This window comes from Filicampus tigris, chromosome 4, assembly GCF_054856515.1.
Source record: "Filicampus tigris isolate MCC_2025a chromosome 4, RoL_Ftig_1.0, whole genome shotgun sequence".
Lineage (NCBI taxonomy): Eukaryota > Metazoa > Chordata > Actinopteri > Syngnathiformes > Syngnathidae > Filicampus > Filicampus tigris.
In genome coordinates this window covers 13,241,381-13,267,377 of record NC_141220.1, presented here as the reverse complement: position 1 = coordinate 13,267,377, position 25,997 = coordinate 13,241,381, and the positions used below count along the sequence as shown (strand labels likewise).

General features: G+C 40.1%; 1 protein-coding gene across 1 annotated transcript in view; it reads left to right on the top strand.

The window, feature by feature from the left end:
* cdh13 (cadherin 13, H-cadherin (heart)) overlaps positions 1-25,997 on the top strand; it is a 311,068-nt gene that overhangs the window by 245,030 nt on the left and 40,041 nt on the right. Inside the window, exons 9-12 of the mRNA XM_086029056.1 lie at positions 1,383-1,523; positions 15,128-15,310; positions 15,377-15,630; positions 23,739-23,881. Of these exons, the coding sequence (XP_085885182.1) occupies positions 1,383-1,523; positions 15,128-15,310; positions 15,377-15,630; positions 23,739-23,881 (721 nt within the window). The remainder of the gene's footprint in view (positions 1-1,382; positions 1,524-15,127; positions 15,311-15,376; positions 15,631-23,738; positions 23,882-25,997) is intronic.

Sequence of the window (25,997 nt, the reverse complement as noted above, 5' to 3'; positions counted from 1 at the left end):
GTATTTACAGGTCCAACAAATTCAGAGTATTGTCATGGGTAGCTTTTCAAATAATCTAGTTTTTGCAGGATAATTGAGAAGGATGTTTTACTAGCTACTCAGATTAGTGCATCAGCACTTTCTGTAGGAGGAGGATATTTCTTTGCTGGATTATTAGAATGTGATCATTTTTGGGATGTAATGGATTCCATCGTATAGTAGGAGATCGTATATCATTTTTATAGCCATTTTTACAGTGAGTGTTTTTTTTTTAACTAGTGTTGTGGGGCTGTAATTCAAGCGTGTACTGCATATTGGAAAACTGATATGAGACTGTGCCATTTCTGAAACACAGTCTGTTCAGGGTGGAGACAGTATGAATTGGATGGTGACACTCATATCTGATTGACACTAGCCATGCTTCATTGTGGCCGCTGACAGAGGACACCAACATATATATATATATATATATATATATATATATATATATATATATATATATATAGCTCAGAAAACAACTAAATCATGACTCAGCTTAAGAAAGCAGGTGAGCTGTGATTGGGCGTTACCTGAGCCGTAAGCAACTGTGATGTCATTTTCAGTCGACAGAAGTGAGAAACTGGCTGCCCCCAGCCATGGCTAAAAATGGGTGGGTTAACTCTTACTCAACAAACGCAATATCTATCAGAATGCCTTGTTTCAACTAGTGGGCCTGCGTAGAACCTATTCTTGAAAAAAAAATGTTTGGGTTGACTTTCCCTATAATAAAGTATTTGCATAATAAAATCAACCCTCTTATTCATGTTAAGGGTTTTAAAATTCGATAAAATAATGAGACAGAAAAAAACAAAGATTGTTTTTACAATAAATAAAATACACAATTAACTACAACTATGAAAAAAATTGTTAATCACGATTAGATATTTTAATCGCTTGTTGCGCTCAAGCTTAAAAACTGCTGTATCCTGATTTTCTTGTCGATGCAAGCCTTGATGTGCTTATTTGGTAATTTTGTTCATCTTTCTGCCCCATATTGGGCGTTCTGGCCGATCAAAGATGTATCCTTTGACATGCACCCAATGCAACTGATAATTTGAAGATTCAGGTATATTGGCAAAGGGAAAATAACGCAATTTTGGTGAATTCGATCGAGATGACGGCAGACTCTGAGCTGTGTGGACATGTGTGGGAGAATTGCACTGGGCATGAAAATAGAGCCACAAAGTGAAAGTTTATGCCTTAGGCACCTCACCAGTGAGTTGTTAAAAATTGACATTCCTTTCTAATGCATTAAAACATATCAAAACAGATCATCTCAATAATGTACTGTACTAAATTGTACTCTATCCCTGATCCATGCCTGCATACCACATTTCTAATTTACATCACTCTTTGTTTTCCAGACATTGCCAACCACAACGTATGAGCTTGAGATTGTTGCCAAGGACATGGCAGGAAGTGAGGTGGGCCTGACAGGAACAGCCACAGCAACTATTACCATTACAGACAAGAATGACCATGCCCCTGAGTTCACGCATCCGCTGGTGAGAAACACCAATTTTGCCCCCCCCCCCCTCCCCAATCTTTCTTTTATGGGGATCTTTTTTTAACCCGTTACGCTGTAGCTGCTCGCAAATAGTGAGGTACCATATTTTTCGGACTATAAGCCGCTACCTTTTTCCTCGTTTTGAACCATGCGGATTATAGACCGGTGCGGCTATTCTGTGGATTTTTCCTCCACCGCTAGGGGCGCTCTAACATAAATTACAATACAATACAATTGCCAATAACAGGATGTGACTGCAGGTGGAGGAGTTCAACAGGCGAGGGCACTATGCACTAGTTTAAGCACAAGCGTTGCATTCGGTGGTATGCGGAAGTAGAGCAATAAACGGATTTTAGCTGACAGTGGCAGTGAAATGATGTTGTTCCGTTTTAATCAGCAAAGTTGCTGCCATGTTAAAAGGCACTGTTAGGAAAGAATCTGTTCAGGTACATAATTGTACATTTACAGTTCAAAATCGTTCTGTAAATGCAGTAAATATCTAATTTTGCAACACATATAGGTCCGGCTTATATATGTTTTTTTCAGTATTTTGTAAAAATAGAGTGGGTACAGTTTATAGGTGTGGCTTATAGTCCAGAAAATATGGTAATTGTTTATTAATATCTAAAAGGAGTTCTGATTTCTGGAGCAGGTTGCCACTGCTTCAAGGACGCTTCAACGTCCTGATATACAATATGGAAACATGTTCTAGTTGCTGTGTATTAATTTGTCATTACTTTTTTAACAAGACAGCTTCTGGGTCTGGTTTAGCAGTACTGCAATTGGCGAAAAAGTTATTGATATAGCTGTTTGTTTTAGTGATCGGAACATCAAAATATCATAGAACTCAATAAAGTTAGCACTGTCACGCAACAAATTGTTTACGGTGTTAAGTCATTTATGCTACATTTTTCTTTAGAACTTTAGAGTGCCTTCCTACACTTGTATATGCTAGTTTACACCCACTCAAAGGTACATCTGGAAGACCTTGACCTTCTTGTATGGAAAAAAAAACTATCTCGAATAAAACCTCAAGGTGAGGCCAACAAGAATCACAGAGTCTGCAAATAATGTATTTGACAAATAAGAAAACATTAATTGGGTGATATGGGTGCACAGGCAAGATAAGGGAATCACAAGCAAGAGTGGGAGTAAGCATGTTCCCTGTGAGTGGTGGTTTGTTTAGTCAGCAGTGCCTCAAGGCATTTGAAAAACAGACTAGATCCGCCTGACGGTCATAATCTTAAATAGATGCATTCAGGGTTATTTTAATTCTTTAAGCCCACAATCAATGCTCATATTCGCTCCTAATGATGGATGTGTAGATAGCTGCTGCTTGCTGCTGCTTGCGCCCCAAGGTGCAGTCGGGACACTGATGTTGTGTGGTTGTTAATGGAAACGCCCGTAGATGCAATCTGTTTATGAGACTTATCACACTTTGCCCAAACCAAACCTCCCTTGAAGGTCTCCTATGATGCACTGTAGTGTCACGGGCACTTGTAAGGAGCACAGCTCAGATGTGAAATGTTACAGCTCAGAGGGCTTAGCAGGGCCGTTCAGAGTGCACCATGTCCATGTCCCAGTTAATGTTCTCATTTCTCACTAGGAAGAGAGCCGGTTAACAGCATAGAGAAATGGGCTTTTTAAAAAGCAAGTGTTTGAAGGTGCTATAAGATCCTTCCACAACTCCCAATGGATTTCAACCTGCCCAATGAATTATAAATGACTTCTCAACTGACCACCAACATACTGCAAGTTTTTTTGCAAGTGTGTGTCTGTGCAGGATTTGTGTTTCCACCCAAGCTTTAACTGTTTAAATTATTCATCACCTCATTCCAGTATTGGCTTCCCAGAATTCCTTCTTTCAGATGAATTCTTTGTCCTATTCAAGACTGTGCACCTTTTATTGACCACATATAAGCTAAAACAAAAAAAATATGCTTCATCTTATACAGTGTATGCCAGGGGTGTCCAGCTCCGGTCCACAAGGGCCGCTTTCCTGCCCGTTTTCCAATTCTCCTTGTGGCAACACACCTGATTTAATTGAACAGCTCATCAGCAAGCTCTGAAGAAGCTTGATAACGATCTTGATCTCTTGAAACAGGTCCGTTGCAACTGGGATAGATGGAAAACAGGCAGGACACCGGCCCTTGAGGACCGAGTTTGGCCACCCTTGGTGTATGCCAAAGTAGCAACACAAGTAATAGGAGTCCAAAAAATATCCCCCTATACTATAGTCCAATGAGTGCATGGCCTCTAGGGTTTTATACTGTGTTGAATGTGTTTGTTTCTGACACCGCACCGGTGGACTCCGGTAGATATTGGATTTCCAATTTCAGCTGAGACTGTAACAAGACCAGATGTTTATATTCACTGACCTGTGTTTCCCTGCATGTGGACCTTTCTAACATTTACATCTCACATCCAATCTGTATTTTTTAAATTGTTTTTATATCATCTATACCGCCACAAGAATATACTGATTCCGCATGTTCTTTCTGCCCACACAATGACTCACTAGGTTTATTTCCGAGCTCCTCATAACAAGATGGTGATGGACCTTATCCATCCTGTCACTCAACCTTAAGAACAACTAGACGGATTTTTCACTCACTCTTGCTCATACCACTCTTTCTGCCCACAATACCCCAAAATGTTCACCTCTACGCTGACCTGACAATATGCTTTCCCTGCAATCCATCTGTCCCATGGATAAAGACATTAGCAGTGATGGATGTAGCACCATGTATGGGGCAGCAGGGTGCTGTCAGTGCAGGTCTTTCTCAGGGAATGGCTAACGGGTTTCACGGATTAGTGTGGGGAACGTGTGATTGCTTCAGTACACACATTGCTGTCTCTCTGTGATGTGGGGACACAGTTGACCAGAAATCATCTACAAAAAAAAGAGCCGGTAGGAAAGGAATTGTGGGCTATATGTCTGTATGTCAAGCAAGGTGAGTTGTATAAAGCATGGCATGTATTTCCGTGCGTGTATGCACATTGGGCTGGGACTATTTCTATTAAATTACTCCTGTCTTTCTGCCACTCAAGATTGGCCAAAACTGTGGTTTTGGGTACTCTGTCAAATATAGGGATGGCACAGAAGTCTGTTTGTGTCCCGCATTCATGACCCCATTGGGCTGATTTGTTCCAGAAGCAAAAATATAAACTGTACATATACTTTCAAGCATTGAATGGCAAATGTAAAAGAAAGCAAATACCTTTGAGAAAACATCCACACTTACAAGCTTGTTTCTGGGAAATGAGGTGCAACATGTTTTGCTGTCTGCTGTTATTCAATGTAAATCACTTAGCTGTGTAGTGTAGTTGTTTTATACTTCGTTTTCTTCTGACTTGAACTTGTTATGAAGGCTGTCATGTCAAATCAGCTTTGCCAAAAGTCACATTCATCGAAAAGCTTTTTATCTAATACAATATAGGAGTCTTCTGTCTCTGTCAATCTCCTTCAATCATGTTTAAATGGGGGGAAAAAAACAAAGGGATATTTGGAAGATAAATTGTCGTACCTCCACAGGTTACATGCACACAGGCTTTCTACGATTTCAGAGGTTTTTGTGCCAGCTGCATGAGTGATCTCTTTGTCAGAATGCTCACTAAAAGCAACTATCTTGCAAAGTCTTGACTTTGAAATTACTGACTGTGTCAGGCTTTGAAGTTTCGAAAGGTTAGAAAAACATATATTTCAAAATGCATCAATTAAAAAAAAAAAGCTGAGTGTCTGAAGTAAAAAGGATTTTCTGTCCTGTCTTTAAAACTGAACTACACTTAATCTTGCCTTCACTTGCTATTATTTACAGTTCATTTTATGACTTAAGATAGAAGGTAGGTAAGGTAGGTAGAGACGAAGGGATGATTTCAAACTAAATGTTAAGACACAATTGCATACATCTAGTCAGGGGCAATTCTAGGATCAGAGACTGGGGTGGGGAAGGGATGGTAACTGGGGGGCCTCAGGCATCGAGCAGGTGAAATTAACACTGGGTACCAGGATTTGGAAACTATTAGAACTACGAGCGCAGTCATTTTGACAGATTGTGCTCTGACAATGACGTAATCGACTAAAATCATTATTATTCGCTGCTCGAGTGTCGAATAAAGGTATTTTGTTTATTACAATTCTGTTGTGTGTATCTTTTAACACTAGGAGCACGAGAGCAGTCATTTTGACGGTTTTCAAACTTTGATGTGTTATTTCTCTGCATATATAAATATAAGATGCTCCTGGCCTCTTGACTTTCTAATTCTGTGTATATTTAATTTCCATGGTGAAATCTGATGGTATTAAACAATATAAAAATAGTTAAGAGCCACCCAGGCGTCCCAGTCAATTTAACTGCTCTACTTAATCTTCCGCATGTCGCGCTGGGATGGCACCGCCGGGTTTCTATAGCAACTAGCGGCTCCATTGAGAAACGCTGCTGGTCACCATGATCCATGCATTTACTGTATTAACACTGAAAGCTACATCTTGTCTCATCTTGATTTCCCTTTTTAATATGAACAAAGACTCAGCTTTGTTTTGTAACAATGAAAGATCCAGTTTGTAAAAGCCTCACGTTTTACTTGCTGGTCGGCTGCCACCTCAACACTTCCAAATATGGGCACTCTGTTGCGCGTATGATACAGGACTTGTCCGAACGCGGCAATTGAACATATCACATTCAGCAAGCGAGGTACCAGCTACGCATCTCACGCATGCACTTTGGAGGGAAAAAAAACGTTGAGTAGTGTTGCCTACCAAGATCACTCTCAAAATGGGACAGAAAAAAATCAGAGCATAATAAAAATATGAAGTTCAACACAGGACGTTTTAACAGTTTTTGTTGAATGTAATGGCACCCCCCCAAAAAGAACGAAAAAAAAAAACAAGAACGAATCGGCAACACCAGCACAAATACACAGCAAAACTAGCATATCTTGGTCTATGCTGGGAGGTTTTCTGCAGGGTCATTCTGCCTTACATGTTTGGCATCATTCAGCAAGGCTTCACATCTTCAGCGCTACTTCAGTTTTCCCTCCATGCAAGCATCAACCAGGAGTTTTCCAAAGCACAAGTTGCTCTCTTTAAAAGATCTGGTAGAAAAGTAGACAGAGTTGTTCCCCAAATTTATGAAGCACTTGTTTCAACTTGACTATTCATTCATTCATTATCCATACCGCTCGTCCTCACAAGGGTCGTGGGCATGCTAGAGCCTATCCCAGCTGTCTTTGGGTAGTAGGCGGGGGACAACTTGACTATATAAATAGAATGTGATTGATTGATTGACAGACGGGATTGGGCAATTTATGTGCGCCCACTCTATTTGTATATTGTGGCTCTTTGTAGTAACACTTTAAAAATCGTGGCTCCAGTTTCAATAAATGAATGCTTTAGCGTGATAATAGTCATTCTTATTGGAACTTTTAACTTAAAGTATGTTCTGTGTAAAAGACGTGAGTCAGTTGAATTTACAGAATACATGCACATCCTGGCGCATGGTCAGGGTGGTACCACCTCTGCCTCAATTTGAGCCACGAAAAAGAGCCAGAAAAGCCCTGTAAATGTACATTTCATCAGTCAGAACGTGATTATAAAGGTTCTCTCTCATGGTATATCTCAGAGTGCTACTCAAAGACTGGTCTGTATCATTTTGTCAGAACCATAAAATGAAAGTAAAGTCCAAGAAATATATATTGAAATTTCAAAAAAAAAAAAAAAACACTGTTCATTCATTATATTGTTTTCTTATTGTAAACCCTTGCTTCAGGTCCCTGGTATTATGGTGCCTTTAGGAATTCCACGTTTTCTTTTGTGTTATTTAGTCACTTGATATACTTTTAGTGGCGCCAGACATTAAATTGAACAAGTATTTGAAGAAATGTTGTGCCACTACACATTCACCAATCAAAGCCCACTTAAATGTAACTGATAAATACTATCAATAAACATTACGGCTGAGACAGTACTCAGTATGCTCTGCATGGTAGAATGTTCCCTTATCGACAACCTTTTTTTTTGTTTTGCACTCGGGGCAAGTTGAATAACGCACAAATTATCGGAGTGAGCAATTTATTTTCTGTACCTCAGTATTAGGCTTGTTTGCCTCTTCCACTAACAAAAATAACCCTCTCTTAACTGCAATCAATACAAGCAGTCGGGATGTTTTGTGTACAAAACCTCAAAGACAACAAGCTGGGCTGCGGTCCTACTTGCAGTGCCTAATCAAGGGGAAATCCCTTCTAACAGCTCTCTTTATCACTACAAAAGAAGGGGGGAAATAAGATAACGTTCTGCTGACATAGTTTGTTTTGCTTAAAGATGTTAGTGCTTCATTTTATGCTGTTGATAAATAATGTGGTTGTAAAAGTAAATTATTTTATGTGAACTAATTCGGTGGCCAGAGCTTTAAAAGTCATTTTTCTTTAATATTTTATAAGATACACTTTTGTGCCCAGTATGCACAAAGGATTCCAAGGCATTTTAGTGAGAGTGAATAACTTTACTTTAAGCGTTTGTAGCACCCTTGCTTCCACTCTATATAGGACTTACCCGAGAATGGCAGGTGCTTCCGTTCAGTGGATACCAGGCAGGTGCACCTCAATAAGCGTAACCTTTAACCATTGATGGGCATGTGCATGCACCCCTAACAAACAGAGATGGATGTTAAATTATTTGTCTTACCCAGAGGAACATTTTACTGCTCAAAACCTGCTCTTCTTTGGCGCCGGTGATCCTGTCCTTTGTCTCATTTTGCCCTCTATTTTGTCTCCAATGTTTCTCATGTGTTTTCCCTAAAATTCACTAGGAGAAATAAATGGCACCTAATAATTATAGACAGAGTCAAACTTGAGACTTAATGGAGATACTTTGGAATCTGAAATAAGTGTCTTTATTGGCTCCTTTATTTCTCATTTCATGGACAAAAATGTGTAATACTGGCGCTACTATGGAACAATATGATGCGATGCATAAACTGAAGCTTGGATGACAGTGTCATGATCAGGGATGGGAAAGTCAGGTCCAGGAAGTAAAAACCCTGCCACAGCTTGGCTTTAGCCACAGGTGCTTCTACTCAAGTGGTAGGTAATTGAGCTCCCTGAGTAGAAGCACCTCTGGCTAAAGCCAAACTGTGGCAGGGTTTTTACTTTCTGGACCTGGATTTCGAAAATCTCTGATCATGATCGGTGTTTGTGGACTTTTACAGTGTTTTGAATATATTTAGTTTTGCTTCATGTCTTGTTTTCCACTGTCATTTGTTCATGGCCTGTCTGCTTATTACGTTTTCATTTGCACCTGTTCTTGTCAGCACTGTTCCTCGGGTGTTACATTTGCTTCCCTCCAGCCACTCTTGCATTGTCTGACCTCGTTGTCTCTGTTTTTTTTTTTGTTTTTTTTTTCCTCAGTCAGCTAGCTATCTAGCCTATGCCCTCATTTTATTACCAGAGAACAGAGCTGAAACATGTGTAGGCAAATAATGTCAGTTGGCCAAGAAATGAAAATTAAAAGCCTGTATAAAACATAGGAGGCAATTCCCTTCGAAGCACCAATGAGGCAAAGAGCAATTAGTGTTACTTGGTAAAAGTGACAGATGTGCTCTTAAGAGTCACATCTCTTCTTAATGTATTTTGTCAGCATATGAGTGCACTAGATGTTAACAATGTTGGAATGAAATTATGCTTTGTCAACGCCTGTTTTGTTTTCAATGCACTGCCAACTGTTTTGTTTTTCTTTTACAGATGTTCATTTGTTTGCATCATCTTAGAACTAAGCAGAGGTCAAGGGCAAACATTGGTCCTGTTAATTTTTGGCTGCTCTATTTCCAAACAGTTGACACTAAAATGATGTTACAGCACTTCAAGAACTTCAATTCAAGACTTTTGAAATATCACTTAAGGCCAACTTCCGAATCCTCCATCTTATATAAAGTCCCAATGTGCAATTCTCTGCGGAGCGTGAAGGATATAATATTGCTTTGAGTATTATAAAATGCTCTTTCTTTATATGTTGCCTGACTGTTTGTGTTCAAATGTAATTTTTTAGAGGTTTACACCTACATGTGCGTGTAACACATTCCTCTAATATGACAACTTTTGAGAGTTATACTAATTAGATGTGCACCAATATGAAAACCAGAGACCTTTCTATGGATGAAAGAAAGAAATGTTGAAATTGAGAGATCTGTCAGAGATTAGACATGTCTTACTATTATTATTATTATTATTATTATTATTAGACAATTATTCTAAATGTCCTGAAGCAAGAAACCACTGTGTACTAATTGTCGTCAAATGGAAAACCGGGGAAAACTACTCAGTTGATGACATATTAATAAGACTCTAAAACAACTGTTGGGTGTCAGCACCAACTTCCCGAGGGTAGGAGTGAAATTCCAATCTACTTTTTGCAGAAGACTTTATGAACAAAAATACTGAGGCTACACCATTAAATGCAAACCACTCATTAAAAGAAGTACCGAGACAAGGCTGAAACATTGTGGGACAAAATTTGCTGTACTGAGGTTTCAAGATTTATCCTTAAACCAAAATGATGGAATGTTTAATGCTTCGAGAAAAAAAGTATCTTATGATCCCAAACAAGCTCATCTGTGAATCACAGTCAACAGAATATCATTGCTTGGGCTTGCCTGCGCCTCTTAAAGGGACGGTGGGGCCGGGATGGCCATGTTTTCACTAACAAGTTCATCTTATATATTTTTTGAACAGGAAAATGAAAATAGTTGCCATTTTCTATTTTAGCCATTCATTTTGTAGAAATTAGGAAATAAGTAACTCCATGAATAACGCCCCTTGATAATGAGCACAATGGCCGCGCCCCCTACCGTTCTATCCTTGTTCAGCCGGAGTCACGCGAGGAACCGATTCCAAACGCTCCATTGGAAATCATTGTACTTTTATTGCTTATAACGTCCAAAAACGGTGATCAATTGGCACCAAAATGTATGTGGACATCTCTACTAATGACCACTTCAACATACGCGACATGAAGACAGAGGCCCACCTTCACCTCCACACGCTGGGCGGACAGTAAGGAGCTAATGTTGTTGTGCTAACCCCTTTTGTTTTAACGACCTGAAGCTAGTTGTTGCAATTAGCCATCCCATAATCCTACCTTTAGCCGGGGAGGGAAGAAGGGGACGTAAAGCTCCAATCTGCCTGCTGCTGCTGCAAGCCGCCGTCTCTCTCCCTCCTGAGACACGAGTTTAGCGTTGCTAAATGTCCGAAATATAATTAGTCGGGGTTCGTATGCGCATTCATGCTCTTGTCCGCTTCAGCTTGTGAATGTGGAGGAGCAATCACCACGGTATTTTTGATTTTGTGGAGGTGATCATGATGAGATCACATTTTATGTCAATAAATCTATTAAATAAACTATTGTGCAGAACACTTTTATACTTTCACAGGTTGAAGTGGACAAGGGTAGTAATGTGCATTTGCATTTTGGTGGCGATCGGTCACCGTTTTAGACAACAGAACTGACAAAGCGAGCAATATTACCAAGCATGCCTTCCTCACGTGACGTAGGCCGCTGAGACCGAAAACATAACATAAGCCACGGCCCTTTTTGGGGCGGGGGAATTTGTCGTAAACCTAATCACAAAAAAAGACCTTAAATCACTACAGAGTCTTTTGAGATGGGCATTTTAGTACTAATGTCATTTTTACATGCAAACCTATTATATAAGTGCCAATGTTAAGCTCACCCAAGTGTCACTTTAATCTTCATTGATGCAATATGTGATCGAAACAGCAGTATTAACTCCTAAGGCTACAGAAATATTTTTGCCAATTTAAAACAAATATGCAACCAAACTGATAGGAAGCTGTGGTCCGCAGCCGAGTGTGAAACGGTTGGGATGAAAATCAGCACCTCCAAATCTGAGACCATGGTACTCATTCGGAAAAGGGTGGAGTGCCCTCTCCAGGTCAGGGATGAGATTCTGCCCCAAATGGAGGAGTTCAAGTATCTTGTTCACGAGTGAGGGCAGGATGGAATGGGAGATCGACAGGCGGATTGGTGCAGTGCAGTGATGCGGACACAGGGACTCAGAGTCGAGCACCTGCTCCTCCACGTTGAGCAAGATGAAGTGGCTTGGGCTGATTAGAATGCCTCCTGTACGCTTCCCTGGTGAAGTGTTCCGGGCATGTCCCACTTGCAGGAGGCCACGAAGATGACTAAGGACACGCTGGAGAGAATATCTCTCCCGGCTGGCCTGGAAATGCCTCGGGATCCCTCTGGAAGAGCTGAAAGACTGGCTGGGTGGCTGGGGAGAGGGAAGTCTGGGCTTCCCGGCTGAAGATGCTGCCTTCGCGACCCGAACTCAGGCCCTGTCTACACGTAGCCGGGGTTTTTTAAAACGCCGTATATAAGCCTGCGGTTAGCCCTATCATTCACATGTCCCCGGAGTTTTTTCAGTGGAAACGCAAAACTCCGGCCGCAGTGGAGATTTGCGGATATCTTCGGATATCTCCGATCCGGGTTTTGCTGTGGACGGTTCCACCCAGAGATTTACGTCGTCACCGTGCGACAACAATGCTCTGACGTCATTGCGCGACTTGTGTTTTCATGTGAGTCAACATGGATTCTCGTCGCGCTGCGTTGGTTATAGCCATTGTCGATGCGCTTTTTGCTTACTTATTTGTCCGCAACCAACCACTGCTTCTCGTTGAAAGGTTTAAAAGCAATTCTGACCTCTTGTCGGTTCTCCCGAACGAGTTTGGTGCGGTGCTTTTGGTTTCGTAGAAGTGACGTCAATGGACAGTATTTGGCTAACTACTGCCACCCAGAGGCTTGCTATGCGTTTGAAAACGTGCTTCCGTGGTTTCGTGTGGATGCGTTTTTTTCAATGTATATTCCAACGCAGGCAGGGGGGAGGGGATATACGGTTGTTAAAAAACCCTGGCTATGTGTAGACAAGGCCTCAGATAAGCAGTAATTAATGGATGGATGGATGGATGGATGGACTGAGAGGAAGAGCGGTATTATGCAGAAAAGTTTTGACCGAAAACATTGCAAAAGATTTAATCAGGGAAAGAAGTTGAAGGTTTTTGATTGGCCAAGTCAATCTCCAGACATAACGACAAGCTCAAGAAGGCATGCTCAGTTGCCGGCTTTCTGCTTTACAGTATGACTTTACTCCTACATTAGAGTAGGGATAGCTGTAGGCATGTTCCGACTTGTGTACAAATTCAGATTATGTCATTAAAATGAGGACCACCAATATTCATATTTTCCTGTCTGACTACAATGTTTGTACTCCACAGCAAATATAGAGGAATTGACCTCACTGTTCCAATACTTTTGTTGTGGAGTGTACTCCTTGAATGAACATTGTGTTTCTCCCTCTGGGCATAAACTGACTGAATGGTTTAAGTGCTTTAAAAAAGCATTGGACAAATAAAGGAAAAGATAAAGACAAAATCAATGTATTTCTCTCCCCAGACAAATGGATGGTTTTCAGTAGGTGTAGCTTTAAGAAGGTAATCTGTGAAACAACTATACCGTGGGCTGACAAGAAATGCATTTATCTTGACTTCACTTGTGCTGTTGTTAAGTAGGGTGTTTTGTGTTTGAAAGATTACACCGAAAGCGCTGCCGCTGTAATGGTGCTGGCATGCACACACACATACAGATGGCTTTTGTGTGTCCTTATCTTTTTCAGTTCAGATTGTACTCCTTATTGAATTTTACTAGCAGACTGCTTGGCTATTTAATTGATTGAATCCTCTTGCCAAGCTTGATCAGTTGGGAGCATTTTAATTGACAGTGTAAAATTAATTTGAACCAGAATATGGAGTAAGTGATCAAGGACACAAGTGTTTACTCTCTTTAGGTGTCAATTCATTCATATGTGATTCATGAATTAAAAACAAGAAATGATAAGTATAGAATGTGGGTAGAATGACACAAAGTAAAAATTGCCCCCAGAATTATTTTTTTCTAAAAAAAAAACATTTTTTTATCTGTCATTGTGGTAATTGCCAGGGTACCTTCAGTTGAATGTAGAACAACAATGTCAGAGACACAGTGGTCACGTTTGTAAATTTTGGCAGTCCATCATTCGTCTTTCGCCAGCGGCCGGGCCATGCATCTGTCATCGTAATTCTGTCATTATTTCAAGCAAAACCAAACTGTAATCGTCCGTCATCACTCCGTCATCGTTATTTTAACTGCGCCCGTCATCGTCAGTCCATGCCTCTGTCATCAGTATTTTAACCGCACTTCAGTCATCACTAAATTATATTTCAATGCTGCCCAGTTTGATTAAAATTGAGTGTACTTGCATCAGTGCATCAGCATCATACGGTGCCTACCCAAAGACCTTTAGAAAGCCTCACATTCATTTATTTGCAAACTTAATCCATTGAATTTTAAAGTACAGTTGGGGGCAGTCACCAGAGTTCCATACGCTCATCGCTGCCTGCCACTGTTTTGATTCCTAAAACGCCCAAAAGTTTTACTTTAAAGTTTAAAATGGCTTACATGGCTTACTCCGCATTGTGGCCAAAGGTAGAATCCAATCCAAGTCGGTTAGAATAAAATCCTCCACACCGGCGGGCATCAGCGGCATCCAAAAGCTGAGGAGACATATGCACACTCTCCCACATAGCTAATGCACATTGAGTTTTCCATTAATTCCGTCCATTCCGTCAGTTATCAGCGAAACGGGAGTCCGTTAGTGACGGACTGAGAAGGCCCATCGGTACTGACCCAGGTAGTGACGCTTACATTGATGGATGAAAACCTACTTCTGTCAAAGCTTAGTACACCAGTTTTTCGAAGTTTCCCATTATTCTTCAGTAAAACGGGCAACCGTCAGTGATGCATTGACGGACCTTCCGTCAGCACTGATGGAATGCCCACCTCTGAAGACACCTATCATTTAACCATTACGAATATTCAAGAACAATATTCCATGATATGCATATGCTCCCTGAAGGAGAAAAAAAAGCACCTTAAGAGTTGGTAATTGATCAGTTCTAACGTTTTTTATGAGCTCAGGGCATGTATTTTGTTGAACCTTTCTGCATTACTTCTCTATGGTAAACAAATATTACCTATTTTATTTAGCTTTTTTTTCTTATTCAATAATTATTCTTGCAAAATTCCATATAAACAAATCTGAATTTAATCATTAAAAAACATTTTATTAATGTTTCAGAGGGGGAACCAAACAGTACATGAATACCATTTTATAATGGATGAATGGCTAGATAGTACTGTGGTTAGTTTTGTTCTTCACTGTTTGGCCAGTTGCACGGGAAGAAAAAAGTTTAAAACACACCGACTTAAAAGTAACAAGAATTTCTCATTCTTGCTAGACATGTAGTGGAAGCAAAAGTGATATTTTCGTCTTTGAAATTTTGTGGAGTTCATATCATAAGTGCCCCAAAAATGTAATTAAAGCACAGATCAAAACAGTACTTTTTAATATCAAACACTGGGTGTAAAGAAAATTCAAAGTCAGCACTAACATACGGAAATGTTATTATTCTGAAACAATATCCATTTGTCAGTTTCTCCATCTAGGTAGATTACAGTATGTTCTTCATGCCTATGGTGATTTTTGTCTGTTTCTACAGTTTGAAGCGTATGTGTATGAAGGCTCAACTGGTGTGGCTGTTAACCTGACAGTAGATGATCGAGATGACCCAGCGACTGGCGCATGGAGAGCTATCTACTCCATAATAAACGGAGATCCCACACGGAGCTTTGAGATCCAGACCAATCCAGACAATAATGAGGGAATGCTTTCAGTTGTCAAGGTATATCAATGCTATATTTTTCTCTTGGCGTCAACATTTCCTTTCTTTGACATTTCCTTTTTGAAGCCTCTAGATTACGAAGGCACAGCGTTCCATAAGATCTTCATTAAAGTGGAGAATGAGGACCCTCTGGTTTCTGATGCTGGTTATGGCCCCAGCTCCACAGCGACTGTTCAAGTCAAGGTTTTAGACATTAATGAAGGACCCGTCTTTTTCCCTGACCCGCTGATTGTCACCAGGATGGAAAACATTCCGGTGGAAAGCTTTGTAGCCTCTCTCAATGCCACAGACCCTGATACATTACAGCTACAAAGTGTTAGGTAAGGTACTTCAGTTAAAACTGAGTAGAAAAGCCATCCATGTTTTTATTGTTGTACAGTATATATGGAAGGTTTTGTGGTTGAAGAGTAATCCTTGGTTTACTATGCTGAAGGAGTCAGTAATCACTTTTCATATATTGGACATGTGCAGTTGCTTGTCATTGCAAACTTTTTAAACCAATAATTTAGTGGTCTTTCTTTGAATGTAAAATCAATGATTCCAATTAGACAGCGAGGCCATCTATTGACATTTTATCTTTTTTCGTTCTCACTTTAACTGCTTTAGATACAAGGAACTTTACAATGGCACAGACTACAGACACACACAAAAATCATTCTCTCGTGTCTACTACTGAAACAGTGCAATGCAGAGTACTCTTTATTGGTTTCATTGGCTTTTTGGCCTAATGTCTGCTTAATGTGATCCTCTCCTTCCACCGTGTAGTTACATTGCATTTACAAATAGACTTAACTAAACGCAGGAGTATGATAATGACCTGAGGAAATAAAACCACTCAATTGTGACTTTACTGCTGAAATAATTGAGGTGAGTTTGTGTGCTGTAAAACATAGACAGCGTCAGTGTCAAGTCCTACATAATGTGGAGTTGTTGCACTAGAGGTTCTGGAAATGTCAAGATTGGCCTAGTGTACGTAAAGTTCTGAGAAGCGGCCGCACAGCTTTAGTGCCAGGACTGTATACATTTGTAATTGTCTCGGAGCAATTAGTCTTATTTTGAATACAAATTGTGCTCAGTAATAGCAGCTTTTCCAATTCTTTTTTTTATTTATTTTTTTTAATCAATGTATCCGGGGATGGGGTGGAACATGCAAAGACAATTTGGTTCTGTACAGAGTTTTCTATTATTTTTCTAAGAATAATTATTCACTGTATTTTTCATACAGTGGCCGGGGGAGTTTCGTTACTCAACTACATATGGGGTAGAAGACCATTAGGGGGACTAGGGGAGATTGGGATAATTGGTACAATAAGTGCAACAGGGGAAGACCGTACATCAGGTTAGAAAAGAGATGAAGATCTGCAGGATGACCATAAAAAGATATTTGGATGAGAAAAAAATAGACTTGGTGGTACAGCTAGAAGGGAGCACAAGTTCACATCCCCCTGCAGCATTGACAAGGGGAATGTCCAGTAGTAGGCCAAATCTGTGAAGACATTCAGATGCAGTTAGGTGCACATTTTGGAATATTCATTTTGTTCTGACCATGTGTTCATGTGGCGCTTGGCCTTGTTGAAGAAAATTGGCCTTTGATGATGTTAAAACTTTAAACATTTAACAAGTACTGTTGTATTGAATTTGTCTTGCTTTAAGCTTTAATATAGCATTATCGTTTGTGGGATTCAAATTATATTTTTTACTTCAGTTATCAACTGCACAATTTACCTCAGGGATTTCTGACGTAACGGCACAATTTACCCCGCACTCGGGGCAAGTTGTGCCACAAAACCACTTTTTTTTCTAAAGTTATATTTCTCAAACAGCTTATTTAAGATCCAAAGCGATTACTCCCAGGGATGCACAACATCCTTAAAAGACATTCCTGTGATCCCCTTACGTAAAAGGCACTTTAAGTAAAAACACATTTTAAAAAATCATACACAATGTTAAGAAGTGATTTTTCTCATTTTTCATCAATAAGAATGATGCTTGCTCTAAATAATGGGAGACTGGAGTTTAAAAAAACATAACATAGACTATTATGTAGAAAAGCAGAGAAACAACAGAGGCAAACTGGGCAGAACTTATAAGGTGCGTAACTCTTAAACATAACTATGGATGAATGAAATGCAGAGGAACACATCACACCAATACATAAACTGACAGAAAAAAATGCCGTCCCCCTCGAAGCAAAATATCATCTTAAATTCAGCACGGGACAGACACACTTAGACTTACCTGAAAGAGTTATTTATGTGCCTCTAGGTGTAGTGTTTTGTGTTTTGTTGTGCAGACTGCCTGATTTATGTGATATTAGGCTTGCATTGACAGGGTATACTGTAGGTAATTAGTTTACATTACATTGGCTGATCTCTGATTCACATCTAATTCTTATCCACATTTTGAAGAGCCCTTATTCTGATCCGAGGATATTCGACTTCATTTGCCTTTTGCTCTTTACGCCGCTGCGATGAACTGTACGGCTTTATCCAAAATGTGAAAGCAACCTGAATTGTGTCACTTAGCATAAATCTACCCTAATCCGGATCCCTGTTTAACAAAGTTGCAGACTTGTTGGATGAGGATCAGCAATAATATCCCTTGGATTATAATGACAAGGGGAAGTCAAAAGCTAAACTTCCTGCTTCTGATTTACATCTAAAACTTCCAACTACTGCTAGACACTGAGCAAATGTCAGTGGTGTGGTATGATTGAACTACAGCATAGCAAAACATAATTTCCATATGAATCACTCAGTCTCCTGAAGGTTATGCATACCGCATATTTCATTTGATTTCATTTGAAGCACCTTACTTTGTGCCCTCAACTGTGGAATGCATTTCTTCATTCACTTATGAGCTACTTGCTTTTTTTTTTTAACCCTCCACTCATTGACATTTTACTTGTACCGGAGATTTTGGCATGCCAGGGCTGTGACCTGTCTACAGTTTGATGACACTGAAAAAGACAGACACACGCAGGATGGGGGAGCGTGCACAGAATGAAACAACACCACAGAGGAGTCAGTTCTCTTTTAACTGTGCGACTGTGTCTGCCTCTGCATAAATGTGCAGGTGTTTGCTGGTGTGTGTGCGCATGTGTTGTTTGTGCGCGTGTGCCCTGGGAGCCACAGGTTAAACGCATTTGACACAGAACACAATCCGTCTGAGCCTTGGATCAAAGTCGATGTCATTCAGAAGCAAAGCACGCACACCTGGGATTTTTGCGTGTATATTTTCCAGATACGTATAGACTATCTTATTGAAGTTAGCCCACACTTAGTGTCTTTACTCTTAGAGGACAGCCTATAACCCACCTCTGCCTATGCTATAGCTTAAATGACAGTCTGACTGGTGGTCTTTTGTCAGAAAGCAGCAAAGAATGAATGCTCAAAAAGAAGTGAAATTATTTGGATACATTTACATAACAGAGAACATTAGACACTAAGGGCTCTCTATCAGTCAGTGCAGTTGCGGTCGAGTGATTTTCATATAGCAGTACAAGCCTTGTATAGTGTATTTGGGAATTTGGCAGACTGCTCAGCAACACGCTGAACGGACTGAGGACATATTCTTTGACATGCCGCAAACTCATAATACCATCAAATCAAATGCAAGTCATTTTAATCATGTTTAGAATGTAAGCCAAACAATTATGTTTTGCAGGGATTTGTGTCATTTCTCGAGTGAGAAACCTTTGGGCAAATCTTACTTTGGCAAAAGCAAATGAGATTGGTTTGATGAGAGTAGAAAGCAAAATCGGGTGGCAATGATGTCAATAGTTATCAGCTGTGCGTGACAATGAAGGAAATGCATTTCATGGCAGTTTTGCACCTTGAAATTGAAAAAAAAACCAAAAAGTACAATTTTATTTAAAGGGGGAAATCAACCCAAACATATTTTTTTTAAGAGTATGTTCCCAAGCAGGCCCACGAGTTGAAACACGGCATTCTGATTAATATTGCCTTTGTGGAATATGAGTTAAGCAGCAAAATCCACCAGTTTTAGCCATCTCAGGAGGTGGCCATTTTGTCACTTCTGTCGACTGAAAATGACATCACAAATGCTCAGGGCTCAGATAACGACCAATCACGCCTCAGCTTCAGAAAACAGGAGAGCCGTGATTGGTCGGTACCTGAGCCCTGCGCAGTTGTGATGTCATTTTCAGTCGACAGAAGTGACAAACTGGCCGCCCCAGAGATGGCTAAAACAGGTGGATTAGCTCTTATTCCATCCATCCATCCGTTATCTATCCCGCTTCCTCACAAGGGGCACGCAGTTGTGATGTCATTTTCAGTCGACAGAAGTGACAAAGTGGCCGCCCCAGAGATGGCTAAAACAGGTGGATTAGCTCTTATTCCATCCATCCATCCATTATCCATCCCGCTTCCTCACAAGGGTCGCAGGCGTGCTGGAGCCTATCCCAGCAGTCTTCCGGCAGTAGGCGGGGGACACCCTGAATTGCTTGCCAGCCAATCGCAAGGCACACAGAGACAAACAAACAACCACACTCATAATCACACTTAGGGGCAATTTAGAGTGTCCAATCAACTTACCATGCTTGTTTTTGGAATGTGGGAGGAAACCGGAGTACCCGGACAAAACCCACGCAGGCACGGGGAGAACATGCTCTTATTCCACAAATGCAATATTTATCAGAATGCCTTGTTTCAACTAGTGGACCTGCATAGAACATATTCTTGAAAAAATATGTTTGAGTTGACTTACACTTTAAATAGGCTTAAATTAAATGCCTTGCTTTCCCATTGTCAAGACAGTGAGCTATGAAGAAGGGAATTAATAATTAGATGTGTTATGGAGAAAAATTGGAGACTTAAGTTTGGTGCTAATAGATGTGCTATTTTCGGAGATTAGTTGCTGGAACAGAAGTTAAGGGCATCATTTGAAAACACTGTACAAATATGGGTATTACGCTGGAATAAAAAGTGTGTTTCTATTTTCTCTTTCTGATGTGTATTCTCATGGCATGGATGCTATTATTTCCTTCTAATCATGATATATCATAAATGTGAAACTAACAAGAACGTTATAACAAAGACAATGGAACCATGTATTGGTAGTTAAAGAAATTATCTAGTACATAATTGACCTTATTTTAACTTTTTTTCTGGTATGAAACATTTGCCCTGATAGTCCAATTGTGGCTTCTTTTTGGCGTTCTCTATTTCTAGAAAAATATATGTATGTTGTTTTCCTAACCTCGTTTTGAAAAATGAGAACATCTTAAGAATCCAGGTCATACATTATTCAGTAGCTCCCTGTCTGCTTGCACTTCTCACTGTGGCCATATGCAAGGAAAAAGACATGGGACTGAAAAGAAGAGGGCAGTGGAACCTTGGGTGTCAGGCTTGAAGACGCTCAGGTAGTGTTGAAGAGCCGCAGGTGAGGTAAGCGAATAGGACAGGCACTGATTCACTGCACTGCAAGGACAACGCTTGTTGTGCAATACATCAACATTATGAATGACTGACCAAAGGCTGACCTACCATGGTCAGACAGTATCTTCCCTGTTCTGTCTCCAAAATGAACAAAAGTTAGGAGGTTAATGAATATGTAAGAAAGATGCCTATGTCTAACCGGGGCCCTAGAAAATTGTATTTTCAATGTGCAGCACTGATGTGATGGAGCATGAAGTTATTTATTTACTTATTTATTTTATTTACTGGGACACCAAATCCCTGGCGGCACCAGGGGGTTTTGACCTGGTATACAGTATATGGTTTACGAAAGAAGTAAAAAAAGAGGTCCCCCTGATAAGTCTTATGTTTGTCGCAAATACATTCCTAAAAAAACTACTAATTAGAAAACATACATGGACCAATTTAAATATAAAGACACTATTCCTCCTTTCTTATGTGATTGGGTAATAAATGTTTATACACTGTATCGGATTCTCTGAACTGTGGTGTGCGGGCTATGAGGCAACATTTCATCAGTCAGATAAAGGTGTGTGTCTAACCATCTGTCACGATTAGCGTGGTGGAGGACCCAAATGTAGGAGTCAAAACCAAAGTGCAATATTAAGTATTTAATTAAAGGAAAAATCTAAAAGGATAGCAAGGCCCTGGGACAACAAAAATGTTGAAGTCCAAAAACAACAAGGACCAAAACAAACTAAACAAACACTAGGACTAGACTAGACTGGACTTGACATTGACAAGTGACAAACCAAAACGAACCAACAAGCACTGAAAGGAAGCAGAAACTAAATACAGACAAGTTGACGATATAACGAGGAACACTTGGACAAGACACAGAGGGTAGCAGGGAGCTGGTTGGCTAACACAAGGGACCGGGATGACAAGCACAGGTGGACACAATAACTTAACGAGAGACAAACAAAGGGAACACAAGAAAAACATGAAACTAAAGTCAAAAAACAAACTCAAAAGACAGAATATTACACCATGGGTTAGAAGAAAATGCAATTTAAAATTAATTAAATTAATCCAATTATTATTATTCGTAATTGAAACAAGAAAGCAGAGGACAAAAACAAACTTGCTGTGCTCAAATATTTTCATTAATAAAAATGAGAGTACTTAAAAAAAAAAACTAAGTGAAACAACATTTTATGCTTATAAAGCTAACTAAAACTAACTATTATTATAGCAAAAATGTCCTTCGATTTCGTCTTTGTCAATTAATTTCATATATAGTATTGTTGTAAGGCCATACAGAAGAAAGAATGTTTAATAGTTGTTTGGGAATTGTTTCCTTTACCTTATGACACAACACTGAGTGACTTTTTTTTTAATCTTGCATATGACAAATATTGTACTCCATATATATACTGAGTGAATTTCGGAACTAGTCTTTCAGTGGGCATTTTAATGACCTAATCCACCTCTTAATAATGCCATCATGTTACAAAATAACATACTCAAAAAAACATGTTATACTACTGCAGCTGCGTTCGCGTTGCAGGGCATGTTTCTAAACGGTTACTAAAAACAACTGCAGATTCACAGACAATTTGTCAGTAGTCTCCATGTCTGTATATGATGAATTGTAACCATAAATATGTTATGATGGAAACTTGATGCTACCTGAATTATGTACTTTTAGAAAACATTTTGAATAAATTAATGCTGCCAGACGCTCTCACAGAATATAATTGCAAGACATTTGTGAATGTCAGCCATCCATCTTGATCACTCGAATGTATCACTTTCTTCACTGGGATAAACATCACTGAACGCAGAGCAATCAATTAAAATCAAACCGCTTTGTAATCAAAACAAGATGGTCATAGCATACAAATGGGGGACCATCTGAATATGGTGCTGTGAGAAAATATAAATGGCAGAATGAGAAGAAAAAAAAAATCTTTTAAAATGGACAGTAAACATTTTGGTTGCTTTTGCTCCTGCTATGTTTGTCCAATAATTAGGAAAAGAGTTGGCTGTAAACTTTGTTGGTGCTGCACCAAACTAGACCTGGGTAAGGCTGCTCAGAATGCAGCACTATAGAAGCAGGTTGCAAGTTACAGGGCAAAGAAAGTGGAGAAAATGTATTTTCATTACAACCTCATTCCTAGTATGATGCCTCCTTGTCCTCACTTCCTTCTTGATTCCTCTCATCATCACTCTCCCTGCTTCGCCTCCATCTCTTTTCTCTACCTCACGCTTTGCCTGCTGTGAATTTAGATGAAGTGCACAGTGGTTGTGGCCAAACACAAGTCAGCACAACCCTTGTCCTTGTAACTTATGCTTACATACACGCTGCAGCTCTCCGATAGGAACAGTTTATTAGCATTGGCTGTGGGCCATCTCTCTCTCTCTCTCTCTCTCTCTCTCTCTCTGATTAAAAAAGTCGAAACTCTGCCTCTTGCTCACCCACTCTTCTGAAAGTTTCCAATCATGGCAATTTTACTCTCAGGAGGGAAAGTAGATAGTTATACAGACATAATTATGGTATACAGACACACGTATTAGGATACCTGCCCATTGTGCCCAAAGGAAGCGAAAATGGAATATGATGATCCTTCCACTCTTTTGGAAAGAGTTTCTGTAAGATTTTGGAGTGTGTCAAAGAGATTTTTGTTTTCAAAGTCGGGTTTCACAGCCAGATGGAGCACCATTCATGGCCAGATATTTCAAGTGACTGTATTGTAACTGAAATCACACCAGATGCAGGAAATTCAGTGTACCACAACATAACCAATGACGCAAGCACCAAATTGTACTGTTTCATAGAATTGGGGCTATTGTCTTTCCTTTAACTGCACAGTTAATCAAAACCACTTTTATACGATTATTATTTGTTTAGGGATGGGAATGATTGATCATTAAAAACTGTGCTTGTTTACTGGTATTGTTGCGGAGTCGAAGTGTTATGATATACAATAATGTGATTGTTACTGTCCGTACGATTGTAATCTCTAGCTTTCAACTGTGTTCCCAAGGTATGCCATTCTACGAGACCCAGCAGGCTGGCTGACTGTGAACCAACTGCGAGGAACTGTCAACACATTGGCCTCTCTGGACCGTGAATCTCCATATGTTCATGACAATAAATACACAGCTTTGTTCATTGCTATCGACAACGGTAAGACAAAACTGAAAAGAAAAAAAAATAGGAGTCTACATAATGTCTTATACTATACGTTCTTAATATACTGTACAATTGTAGAGAATATACATAACTTCATATGATGTATCATGGATAAAACATACTGGGTTTTCACTTCATTAGTGAGCAATCCACGGCCAGTAAAAGTTACACGAAGTAGCCTGGAAATGCAAAATGAGGCCAATCGACGTGAGAATTATGCACTTCTTAGTCACATTAGAATCGTGGTCAAGGGTCCACTCCTGTTTGTCCACTTAATGTGTCATTCAATTCAACTCACTTGGAGGTTTGCGGTGACAGCTCCTTCCCGTCGTAATCACATTCATACTTTCAAACTTTCATACTTTGCGATGCTTAGTTTTGAACAACCCACAGTAATGTTTGATAACAACTGACTGTGTATGTGGGCCAAATGAATGGTTGTGAGACTGAGTGATATGGCAAGTAAAGCGTCCTGGTGTTGTTGTACTGTATTTCTTGTATCGCTCACGGAATGACTCGTGTCCAGTCAAATTGCTTGGCGGGAACTATACGATACACCCATCCATTATTGATACCGCTTATCCTCACAAGGGTCGTGGGGCGTGCTGGAGCCTACCCCAGCTGTCATTGGGCAGTAGGCGGGGGACACCCTGAACTGGTTGCCAGCCAATCGCAGGGCACACAGAGACAAACATCCGCATTCACAATCATACCTAGGGGCAATTTAGAGTGTCCAATCAACCTACTAAGCATGTATTTGGAATGTGGGAGGAAACCGGAGTACCCGGAGAAGACCCACGCAGGCAGGGGGAGAACATGCAACTCCACACAGGGAGCCAGGATCGAACCCACGACCTCTGAACTGTGAGGCGGACGTGCTAACCAGTCGATCACCGTGCCGTATCGGAGAATACGATACAATACAATTTTATTTATACAGCGCATTTCATTACAGCTAAAGCTGTAACAAAGCACTTTACATACAAACAACAAAATAGTCATAATACAACAAAATGGAATCAAAAAATTAACATAAAACACTATATACAATAGACCCCGCTAAAGAGCCGAAAATGTCAGGTCGGAGGCTGCGGGAAGGTGCGTAGGAATGGAGGAGCTCAGAGAGGTACGCCGGGGCGAGGCCATTTAAAGATTTATAGACAAATAGTAGAATCTTAAATTGAACCCTAAAATGAACTGGGAGCCAGTGAAGGGAGGCCAGAATTGGTGTTATGTGCTCTATTTTCTGAGCTCCAATTAGTAGGCAGGCAGCAGCATTTTGGACCAACTGGAGACATTTGAGAGAGGACTGGCTGACTCCAAAATAAAGTGTATTACAGTAATCTAGCCGAGGTGAAACAAAGGCATTGGATGACTGTTTCTAAGTGCTGAAGAGGGGCTCTTTTGAAGAAGAGACATACGTAGGTAGGTAGGCAATATTACGACCCAATAATACCCATATTGTTGATGATTCTGTTTCCGTAATAAACATTTGCATAATAATAATCTAGGCTCCCCGATACCCTGCTTGAGTGTAACATACAAATACACAATTTTATGTGACGTGTAGCTCGACACTGAAATATCAGTACTTCTGATACTAGATCCTTATGCTGTAAAATTCAAAAGTCAAAATATGTACACATCTGATACTTCAGTCTTTTGAGGTAGTGCTGTGCCATATTACTATAATGTAGTGTGATATCAATATGTATACAGTGCAATTTATAACCCACTTTATATTACTCTTGTTTGTATGGGGGTTATTGGTTTGGCTCTTTCGCTACATCAATGAAGCATCTGAGACAATAACAGCAGTCACCTTCCTATTATGTCTTTCTTGTGCCTTACTCTCAAGGCATTAATAATCGATTTACAGCATTCGCCTAACTGTTGGATTGAGTGTGGGTTAATTGGTCATGCCCGGAGAGTGGGGCACAGTGATGATGTGCTGAATGTTACACTGTTCAGGTGTGAGATCGATAAAGTCTGTGCAGTTTGCGAGGTTTTGTGTGACAAAAATGACTTTAGAAGCCCTACACTTTGGATGCTACACTAAAATTGTAAGTACACAGACTCTCGATCGGGGGTGCAAGGTGGTCTCCCAATT